We start from the raw sequence: 11,455 nt of genomic DNA on the forward strand, positions 1-11,455 counted from the left end.
TCTTTATATTTTTTCAATATTTTTGTCAAAAAAATTACAGAATTCATAATAAATTTTAATATAATACGTATTAATTACAACTGTATTTTAATCACAACATTATTTATACCGTGCCTTCAGGCACGGGCATACACTAGTCTATATAATAAGGGAAAAGGGTTTTTGAAAATGTCTAATTTATGTTAGAGATACATTTTGATCCAATGGTCCATATCAACCTGGGTATATATCAATGACTGAGATCAATGTATTTCCCGCCCAAATATTTCTCTCCCTCACCCTTCCACCTATCCACGTCTCCTCCCTATTTCCTCTTTATCTCTCTCTCTCTCTCTCTCTGTTCTCACCCACTCTCCTCTCATTCCCTCTTTATCTCTATCTCCCTCTCTGTTCTTCTTCTTTCCTACCCTCCCTCTGCCGCTGCTCTCCAGTCTTCTGCCTCTCGAACTCGGCTGTATCTGTCCCGACGCTGCTCGCAAGGTAAGATTTTTACCTCTCCATTCTCTCTCTGTTTGTGTTTGCCTCTCCAGTCCTCGAAAACTTATTCTGTCTCTCCAATCTTCTCTGTCGGGCTGTGAACAGGTTATTTTATGGTTTTGTTTTAGGGCTATTTTCTGTTATTTAGGGCTATTTTCCATTGTTTATTTTGGGTTTGTAATCCTCTCTGTCAGGTGAACAGGTTATTTTAGGGTTTTCTTTTAGAGCTATTTCCATTGTTTATTCTGGGTTTGTAATCCTAACATTCAGGCTGTGAACATGTTAATTTTTGATTTTGAAATCAAAAATTACGAAGAGGTGTTTTTTAGTAATGTTAGGTAAATTATTGTGTTTTGATTGCATTGAGTATATACGATTACACTATTTTTGGAAATCCATTGATACAGAGAGGGAAATCCATTGAAATCCATTTTTGGAAATCCATTGAAATCCATTAATCTTGGTTTATGCTTATAAAGTGTAAATAATGAGAGGGACTAAGGTGTTTTAGTGTGGAAATCCATTTAATATATGAGGTGGAAATTATATGAGGTGGACTAAGGTGTTTAATTATAAGGTGGAAATCCATTTATGCTTATAAGGTGTAAATAATGGGATTAATCTACTGTGTTTGCTCTGTTGTCTGAGGAGGGAATTGCCGAGGGAATTGCCAAGGGAATTCATAGAGTAACTGCTGTTACAACACTGTGCTTCTAAGGCCTTGGAACTAGCATTGTCACTTGAAGTAAATGAGGCATCAAAAACAAAAGGAAGCTCGCTGGAACAGGTTGTCACTTCTTTTTATTATTTTTACCAGATTCAGATACAATGTCTCTTCCTGTGAATTAATAAATGATAAACTGAACTGCTTTTTCAAATTCATTATTCATGTTTGACCGTGGCTTTTTGTGTGATAGTTTGAGTTATGTTTTCTTCTTCCTGAAGCAAGGGTGTTGCTTAATTCATTATTCATGTGTGACCCTGCCTTCCTCCACCAGCTTTTCTACCATTTTTAACTTGCATTAATCTCTTTTTTGCCAGGTCTAAAATAGTTCTACACCTGGATTTTGACTTCTTATTGTTTATAAGCTTGGTCGACTGTTGAAGGGATTGTGGTGGGAGGGATGGTACTTTGAAATGTAAATAGAATTTGTTTGTAAGTGTGGATTGTGAAGTACAAAGTTTCACTTTTAAGTATATGATTCATTGAATGTTGGTCATTTGCATGTGCCATATGTTGACAAATGTGATTTTTGATTCATGATTTTAACTAAATATGCAACTGCTCCCTAAACTTCTACTTCAGCCTAATTTTATTTTTTGGTTAGCTATTTCCTAAAATACATCTTTTTTTTGTTGTTGGGAGTGCTTTTTCATTTAGTAGATCCTGAATTGTGCAGGCACTAAAGCAGCTACCTCAAGGAAAGATCGAATTAGCCACAAAATTTGGTATTGCCAAAATTGAACCTACCCAAATTGTGGTGAAAAGCACCCCTGAATATGTTCGCTCCTGTTGCGAGGCGAGCCTGAGGTGCCTTGGTGTGGACTACATTGATCTCTACTATGTACACCGGATTGACACATCAGTACCTATAGAGGAAACCGTATGTGTCTTGGTTCTTCTTTCCGATAAAGTTTACTGGTTTACTGGTTTATTGGTTTATTTTTCTTTTAAAGTTTACTGGTTTACCTATAGAGGAAACCGTACCTAAAGTTTACTGGTTTATTCTTCTTTTAAAAAAACAGGGAGGTATTATTGGAGTTTGAATAATTTTTTTATTAGTATTATTTGTAATTTTTTGTGTATGTGATGTTTGAATGAAATTTTCTTCTTGAATGGCAGATGGGGGAACTTAAGAAGTTGGTGGAAGAGGGTAAAATAAAGTTCATTGGATTATCTGAAGCAAACCCAAACACAATAAGGAAGGCACATGCCCCCTACGGGCCCTACCTTTCTACTCAACCATATCAGCATTCTTCTGTTGATTACTTGTAAGGACGTTTCTAAGCAATTGGTGTTATGATCCTGCTTGCATGCCTTAAATACATTTCCCATCATTGGTTTGAAAATTTTGCTATTTATTCACTATATATATAAATTCACTATTAAATAAATGATTAAATTCACTATATATATAAATTAAGTTAACAACCTTATTTAAGAGCTCCATTTTGATCATCATACTTAGGGGAAACAACTGCACAGGGTAAATGTGGAAAAAAAAATTACAAATTAGTGTTAAAATTTATAAATTTTAATAATAATGATTTTATAGTTTGTTTTTAAGTTACTATGAATTTTAAATTTCTCTTTGATCTACTTCGAATGGGTTTCATTTTGAAATGTGTTTTGATTTCTCAAAGGTTTTATTGTGTTTGAATTTGTGTTTCTAAGATTTGGGTTTGGGTTTGTGATTTTTAATGTGTTGTAATGTTTATTAACTGGGTTATGACTCCCATTCGAAGCTCAACCTTGAACAGCAATGGAATTCAAATAGGAAGAGAGAGACGTAGAGGAAAAAGAGGGACAGAGCTATCTGCTCAAAAAAGAACAAAAGCAAAAAGAAGTAGAAAAAGAAAAGAAAAAGTAGCTTTAGTTAAATAATTGCACAGAATTGTTTAAAGAATAATGCTACATGATTGTTATTGTTTAAATAATTGTGTTTATATTAACAATTTATTTATTTTTATTAAAAAATAAAAAAATGTCGAGTAGTTTTGGTTTTTCAGATACTTAACATATATTTGTGAGAAGCCAGATAAATCAGTAGTTTGAAAGTGTTAAAATCTGAAGGTGTTAGAATCTATTACCAGAAAAATCAGTAGTTTGAAGGTGTTAGAATCTGAAGGTGTTAAAATCTGGAGTTTAAATTGAGATCTGTTAAAAAAATGGTGAATTTAAATTTGTATGAAAATTAAGTATAAATTGAGTTTATGAGTCATGTTTATATAGAAAATGCTTTTTTTTGTGTGTGTAGATAAATTTGAACTCAAAATTTAAATTAGGTTTAAATTGGGTTACCTTAAAAAAATGATCACAAAAGTGAATTTTGAGAAAGAGAAGAAATAATGCGAGTGGTGATTTGTTCAAAAAGTGAAAAGAAGAGTTTTTTTATTAATAGAATTTTGACTTCAAATTCTTATAATAAATTATATTTTTTAATTTTTATTTTAATTTTATTGGGGTGTATTTATGTTTGGTTATTTTTACAAAATTCATTTCAAAATCAATAAATTTGATAAATTACATTTGAAATCAATACTTTTAAATTTAATTATATTTTAATCTTATAATTAATTCAGACACGGATATACATTTTTAAACCTCCAAACCAACCCTGGGGACTTGCCTGGTTAGAATCTATTACCAGATGAATCAGTTGTTTGAAGGTGTTAAAATCTGAAGGTGTTAGAATCTATTATTAGATAAATCGGTAGTTTGAAGGTGTTAAAATTTGAAGGTGTTAGAATATATTGATAGAAGTTGAACTTTTTGAGCACTTTCAAGTTGTTGTAAGCTTTAAAGACTCTGGAAATTAGTTCATCAAAACGAAAACCATGCGGATGGAATGTGATTGGCTGAATGGAAAAAGCAAGCCAATAGAGAGTGAAGTCTAAAATAAATAAAAAAAATTAAAAAAAAAAGAAAAATAAAAAGAAAGATCTTTGGGTGACCCACCACCAATTAGGAAGAGGTCAGAAAATTTCACGACTTTTGAGAAATCAAATTATTGTATTTATTATTATTTTTATTTTTAAAATCTTAATTTATTTAGCTTTTATTGTTTGTTGGACAAACTACTAAATTGAAATTTTAAACAACATGATAATTATTTATTTGGTAGTATTATATATATCAATGGGTATAAACAATAGAATAATTATTTGTTTGCCGACAGTGGGAGTATTTCAGTGCTTCTCTGTGAGCTGCATCACCGGAGTTTTAAGTTATTTTGTTGTTACTTTATTTGAGTTTTATAAAACTTATGATACAAGTAAAATTGTTACAATTTTTTAAAAAGAATAGTATTTCTTTATATTTTTTCAATATTTTTGTCAAAAAAATTACAGAATTCATAATAAATTTTAATATAATACGTATTAATTACAACTGTATTTTAATCACAACATTATTTATACCGTGCCTTCAGGCACGGGCATACACTAGTATATATATATAATAAAATAACTCTGTTTTTTTTTTTTTGATGGGACTTCTGTCTCTTTGTCAAAATATGAATCATTGGATTGAATTCAATCCAAAAGTCTACAGTGTCTTACTCCCTATTTGGTGCAAAGTCATTTTCAACCCACAACTCGTCTCTCACACAAACACTCTCATCTTTTTGTTTTTGATTTCAAATTTTGAAATCATACCCACCTTCTCTCTCTCTCTCCCCATCAACCCTTGCAGGCGACCAAACCCAAAATCCCTATTAGTCTCTTCATCTTCTCTCTTCCTCCCTTCTCTCTTCCTAATCGTCATCTTCTCTCTTTCGACCGAAGGGAGCAACTATATATATGATTCAGAGATGGGAGATTCAGAGATGAGACCGAATGTATGTATATATATGCATTTGTGTGTATTATGTATGATTATGTGATTTTATATATGATTATGGATGATTATGGATGTATATATATATGTATGTATATGTATATATATGTAGATTTTATATATAGATTTTGAATCGGAAGTGGACGATGAAAGTTGAATCGGAAGCTAATCCGATGGCCACACCATCTGAGAAAAGTCTGGTCCCAATCCCAGACGAGAAGCTCTCTCTCTCCAAAACCCTTGCCATACCTGAAAGTAAAACACATCTCTCTCTTTCTCTATCATATTATATAAAACAGTGGAGTCAATCTGAAGGAGGAGCAATCTTGCCCACCAACTGTTCGATAAAAATGATGTGAAACAGAGGTGCTAAATTTAGACTTCATTAATGCTCCAATCGATTTGTACTACAAACCCAGGTTAGTACTACACAGGAATAGTACACATTAACCCTTATGTCCATGTTGGTAAGGTTTTCTTGATTCAACACCTATAAATATGGTAATATGGTGATTTGTTTGAAATACCCAATTGAGGGTTTATTGGGTTTTGTGAGCAAATGCAGAGGAAGTCAATAACCGATCTGGTGATTTGGCTGTTTTGTGGAGTTCTGGGGGTTGGCATTTCTGGGTTTTGGCAAAGATTTATTTGTTGATACATACATTTGAAGAATTCAGACTTCAATTGTGAGACTTTGTGGGCTTTTCATACTCTCAGGCCTTCCTATGCTAAGGAAAAGAACTATCCAGGTGAGATCACTCATGTTTACTAGCTTGCTTCCTTTTAAAGTTTTTAATTTTTATTTTAGTCAATTGGGAGGAGAATATTTACAAAATATATTAGAAAATTACATTAAATAGAACAAGTAATTACGTAAGAAAGTCCAATTATATATACCTGCAACGAAAATGCTAATATGCACACTCCTATCATAAGAAATTTATGAATTTTTTTGGGTAAAAGTTATGAATAGGGAATTTATGGTGTGCACCTAACGTGAAAGTTCTAAACCATTGTGATTATGTTGATTAGTTATGAACGATGTGCTGAAAATGTTACGAACCATTTGTAGTGACAAATCGTTTTGGTGAGAAAAGTTACATGTTAAGGTATTTGTGGTTATGTTAAGTTTGTTGTGGTAATACAGTATGCCATTTTTAGAATATGCACCACAACTCAACATCACAGCCACGATATTAATATATGAAAGAGTTTAAAGGGAAAAATAACATCTAATGAAAAACCTAATATGAAATAAATAATTAGTCTCTACTTTGACTAGAAATTTACACTAACCTCTCTTAATATATGAAAAGAGTCCATAAAGGGAAGAATAACAACTAAAGAAAAAGCTAATATGAAGGAAATAATCAGGCTTCACTTTCACAAGAATTGACCTTGACCTCTCAATTAAGGTAAGTGACCCTAGCCTATTAAGCACGGACACAGATACAGACACAGGCATGGAACACGATGATTTTAAAAAAATGGGGACATGGACATGGCAGGGACACAACAATTTTTTTTTTATATTTATTTATATATATATTTATTTACGATTGCAATTAATTTTATGTTACCAAACATCAAAATTCATAAAAACTACCATTAATTCAATATATATACATATCTATATAATAAGAGTTGTTTTGGGAGTTGTTTAATGGAGTTGTTTTCAATTTTTAATAACTCAAGAGTTGCCTTGGGTCTTCATTCTCAGTTCTGCTAATTTCTGCTGATGTTGTGTACTATTTTGCTGGGGTTTTTGCTTTGGTTTTTGGGTTTTTTTTTGCTCTGTTCTGTTTGATTATGCTGCTGCTGGTTTTATGAAAAAGCCGCATGTTCAACTTTCAATTGGCCATTGATGGTTTAATTTAATCATGGCTATAGTCTTAAATGTTTCAAATGTTACAGCTTTTTGTTAAAGAATCTCTGGTATGGTTTAGATGGTCCAAATTGGTAAGAAATTATGTGTCTTTTTATCTAACACTGAACACACAATGAGACGAGCTGAATTTACAAATACACTAGAGCTGATGACATTGTGTGCAGCTGAAATTGCTTGATTGAGATGTGCAATTTGAACATGGGTTCTATTCTATTGCAGGTGCTTATCTTGCAAGATAGTGTAGAAGAGAAGGATGATGAGATCACAAGGTTAAAGCATGAGTTGTAGTAGAGGAGCATAGTGGAAGAGGAGAAGATTGAGGTAGCTTCTGATAAGAAAGATGGTGACATCGACGGAGGGATGCTATGTCCTGACGCAGAAACAGAGAGTTAGTAAACTTACTTATCCGAAAGGACTTCACCCCCCAACACCGCCGCGCCCCCCCTCCCCCCCCCAGCACTCTCGCTGTCTGTATATTGTACATTAATTTTGGTTTTTTATTTTTCTTGACTTAAATTTTCTATATCTTTTAATAGGCCAATAATTTTTGAGACTTAGGAATAAATTCCCAAAGTTGTTGTAACATGATGCATAGGCATGATTTTTGAATGGGACTGCGCCCTTTCCCAACCCTCCCATTAAATGGTTGATTGTGGAGGCTACAAAATGGGAATTGGGAAGTTCAGGACAACACTAGAGATGACATTCTTCCTCTCGCTAACCTGCTGGACCGCATTCCATTTTTTTTAGTGTGCATACAGGGATTGTGTTCATTATCAATTTAGGGTTTAGAGAATATGTGCTAGAATGAAACCTATACTTTGTTATCATATTGATGGGTAGGCAACCATAAATGTTTTCAAATTTTTGGAATTGGTTTTTGCAGGATTTGAAAATGATGGATGTTTTTGAACTTTTCATTGTTTTTGTTTTTGAAAGCAAAGAAAATGAAAATACAACCAAACATGTTACTACAGTTCTCTTACAAGTTTATTGTGCATTTAAAAGTTATAGGATGTCCATTCAATAATTTTACTCTTTCTCAATATATTATAGGGGACGAAAGAGTTGAATCCTAAGTTATTCTTTGTTTAGGCAGGCTGAATTAGATAAGATTAACATTCTTAAATTTATTAGCTTTAGAATTATCAATGCCTTTAGGATTGTAGGATTGCTTTTTTATTCTGGAAAAGTTTCTATTTGTTTTTATTTTTTTTTCTCTCATTCATTCTTATCTATTATTCAGGAAATTGCCAGACAATTAAGTGTGGAACATCAATTGTTGTTCTCAAAAATGGTAACATGCCTAATCCATTTAAGATCACATGATGCATTTGGAACATAATTGATCCAATATTTTTTTTATTATCTTGACTTGATGTTTGCAGGCATCATTTGATGATAACACCCAGTTCATGATAGCAATGTTAAGGTGAGTGTAGAAAATGTCGTTAATGTAGTCTTCTGACCTTGATTAATCGACAGTTGGGTTTTCTTGAGTTGTCCATGTCATTCTGTTCTGTGCCTCCAACGAAGTTGTTTTCAGTGATCAAGATTGTATTACCATTGTTCTCTTTGTTCTTTCCTTTTTTATTGCATTAGTACCTATTTGAACTAAAGCCTCTCTAATTTCTGTGGTCTTGCCTCTTATTAGCTCTATCCTTATATGGGTTTAACTCCATTTTTACTATCATCAATCCTCTTTGTTACATTTGACATGTTTTAACAGATAGTAGCAATAATTCACCATTCAAATCAATCAAAATGGCACAAACCTTTTACTTCATTAAATCTTTCCCTACGGTTGCACTTTGCAATTATTGGATCTATTGCATCAATTAATTACTAGAAAGGAACAATGAATTCAGAAAGCTGGCAGCACTCTGTGAAATGATTTTGTGAATCACATAAGACTTGGTTGTAACCTTAAACTCTTGAGGGAAAGGAAGACAATGGACTATGTGAAGCTAATGCATAAGAGTTACAACATGAATGACATCTTGCCAGATAGCAATGTACAGTACCCCTTGGAAGTTTGTGTTTTAGTTTTTGGGCACAAGCCAATGCTGCTTACTTTAGTATGCACATTTGTGATATTGCTTATCTGCTTCTGCAGTATTTCTCCGACTCTTCTCTATGAAATTCAAATAAAAGTGTTGTAGGATTGCTTTTTTATTCTGGAAAAGTTTCTATTTGTTCTTATTTTCTTTTCTCTCATTCATTCTTATCTATTATTCAGGAAATGGCTAGACAATTATGTGTGGAACATCAATTGTTGTTCTCAAAAAGGGTAACATGCCTAATCCATTTAAGATCACATGATGCATTTGGAACATAATTGATCCAGTATTTTTTTTTATTATCTTGACTTGATTTTTGCAGGCATCATTTGATGATAACACCCAGTTCATGATAGCAATGTTAAGGTGAGTGTAGAAAATGTTGTTAATGTAATCTTCTGACCTTGACTAATTCAATTCGGGTTGTTTTATGATTTTAATCAGCCTCTTATTAGTTCTATCCTTATATGGGTTTAACTCCATTTTTTTTGAACCTATTTGTCCAAATTATTTTAATTAATAAATTTGTCCACTTTTTTTAATTAATAAATTTTAACCTATCTGTCCACTTATTTTAATTAATAAATTTTTACTTATATGTTTAAATTATTTTAACTTATTTGTTTTCAAAATTGAAAAATACGTACATCAATTTGGACAGATAGAGATACTTGAAACTTAAAAAAAAAAACATTTGTGGGATTACATTGTTAACATGTCATAACTTTACACTTGGTAATCTATTTTGGACAAATTTTGTTTTGTTTTGTTTTGTTGTTTTTGTTTTTAGATTTATGCATATGAAACTGCGGAAAGTGATTTTTGAGTATGTTTTGTTGTTTTACGTTGTTTATATAGTGTGGAATAAGTCTTATATTAAATTATTAGAATGTTATATAGTAATATTAATTTTAGAGAAATTGTTTATTTTTTACTATTATATCAAAGATAATAATTGTTCCTATTTTTTACTATTGTATCAAAGAAATTGTTTAGAGAAATTGTTTATTTTTTACTATGCATATGAAATTGTTTACTAATTTACCTAAACATTAATCTTTGGCATATGAATTTTCAATAGATTTCATTGTGTATTCACCTTAAACTGGGGATATGACTCATGAGAGCTGGGGCATTATTCATTCTTCATAGCAGTCGGTTTTTGCTTATCAATAAAAAAACTACTTTTTTATTTTATTTTTTATTTTAACATTTCATTGTTCCTTTTTTTTTTTTTTAAAAGCATGAAAAACAAAGAAAACAAAAGCATAACCAAACAGGGCTATGTAGGAAAATTATCCAGTTTTATGTCACATTTCTGGGTATTTTTCCAAAAATGAAAAACAGATGACAGAAAATGAAAACACAACTAAACAAGTACTTATAATCATAAATATTAAAATGATGGCCATTTTTAGAATTTTTCATTGTCTTCGTTTTTCAAAAAAACTACAAACAGAAACACAACTAAACGGCTAGGAAAATTATTTGTTCTATGTCACATATCGGGGTCATATACTATCCCAGAAAAATATATAGCAAAGAAGAAAAGCTATACATTTTTCCTAGATCTCATGTCGATTTTATCTCACACTGCAGGGAATAAGTTATTCAAAGCTTTCGAATTTACCACCTATAGTCGGCCTCTGTGAGTATTCAACACCCTTATTCTGTTTTTCTTGCTAATTAAGTTCAACAAACTATTAAATTCACAAGATTTGATAGTCTTTAATGTATTAATTTTACTTGAATTGGGTTTTTATGCAGACTCAAGCTTAATCCTGCGGTTGGTCCAGTCTCAATAGCAACATCTTTCCGCCGAATGAATACATAATTGAGGGCAATTCAAGCTATTAGTTTTACCCACGGTAATTTGCCCTAACCTATAAAAGATTTGTAACAAGTTTACAAATACAAACTTACTACATAAAAGATAGAGTTTCAGGTAGATTACTCTACTTATATTTTCCGACTTTAGTTCTATGTCTTATGATAAGGTTTGGACTCAGGTGATGTTTAATAAAGTTGAAAATTAAAAATTAAGTATTGAAAATTGAATGTTAAATTTATTGAGTTAAAAAGTTGTTTGATCAAAATTTAAGTACTAAACTAAAAATAAATTGTTTGATATGTATAAGATAAAATTTGAAATTTATTATTTTCAATCGTTTTTTTTTAATCGTCGTGTATGGTTTTCTTTGTTCAATTTCATGCTTTTTTTTTGGGAGGGGGGAATCTTTGAAGTGTTGGTGCTGTGAAATGTGTTAATTGTTTTGTTAATGTAATGTAAATAGAAAGGAGGCTATAATGTGGGTTTTGCTTCATGTGTTCTATTCCTTTAATCTTTGTCAATGGATCACAATGTTTTATTGATTTTGCAATGCTTTAATGATAGAAGAGTTTTCTTTTGATTTCTTTTGATTTGTGTGCATATTTGATATTTAATTTTTTTATATTTGATTTGTTTGGAAT

At 31.5% G+C, this 11,455-nt stretch overlaps 1 protein-coding gene across 8 annotated transcripts; it reads left to right on the forward strand.

The window, feature by feature from the left end:
* Positions 1 to 256: 256 nt before the first annotated feature.
* LOC145812737 (origin of replication complex subunit 4-like) lies at positions 257 to 11,064 on the forward strand. 8 transcript variants are annotated; one of them, XM_082907853.1, is made up of 13 exons: positions 343 to 480; positions 1,126 to 1,264; positions 1,519 to 1,633; positions 1,878 to 2,081; positions 2,321 to 2,469; positions 5,601 to 5,784; positions 7,143 to 7,311; positions 8,170 to 8,220; positions 8,312 to 8,355; positions 9,163 to 9,213; positions 9,306 to 9,349; positions 10,583 to 10,631; positions 10,751 to 11,064. In XM_082907853.1, the coding sequence occupies exons 7-11, from the start codon at positions 7,264 to 7,266 to the stop codon at positions 9,334 to 9,336; spliced, it is 225 nt and encodes a 74-aa protein (XP_082763979.1). In that variant the 5' UTR covers positions 343 to 480; positions 1,126 to 1,264; positions 1,519 to 1,633; positions 1,878 to 2,081; positions 2,321 to 2,469; positions 5,601 to 5,784; positions 7,143 to 7,263; the 3' UTR covers positions 9,337 to 9,349; positions 10,583 to 10,631; positions 10,751 to 11,064. The 8 variants fall into 8 exon arrangements, 7 of the variants coding, with proteins under 7 accessions (XP_082763976.1, XP_082763977.1, XP_082763981.1 ...); XM_082907850.1 differs by lacking the exon at positions 1,519 to 1,633 and having other exon boundaries at positions 257 to 480; XM_082907854.1 differs by lacking the exon at positions 1,519 to 1,633 and having other exon boundaries at positions 325 to 480; positions 1,129 to 1,264.
* The last annotated feature ends 391 nt before the right edge of the window (positions 11,065 to 11,455 follow it).

Source organism: Camellia sinensis, chromosome 15 (genome assembly GCF_055761805.1).
Source record: "Camellia sinensis isolate YWXY chromosome 15, ASM5576180v1, whole genome shotgun sequence".
Classification (NCBI taxonomy): domain Eukaryota; kingdom Viridiplantae; phylum Streptophyta; class Magnoliopsida; order Ericales; family Theaceae; genus Camellia; species Camellia sinensis.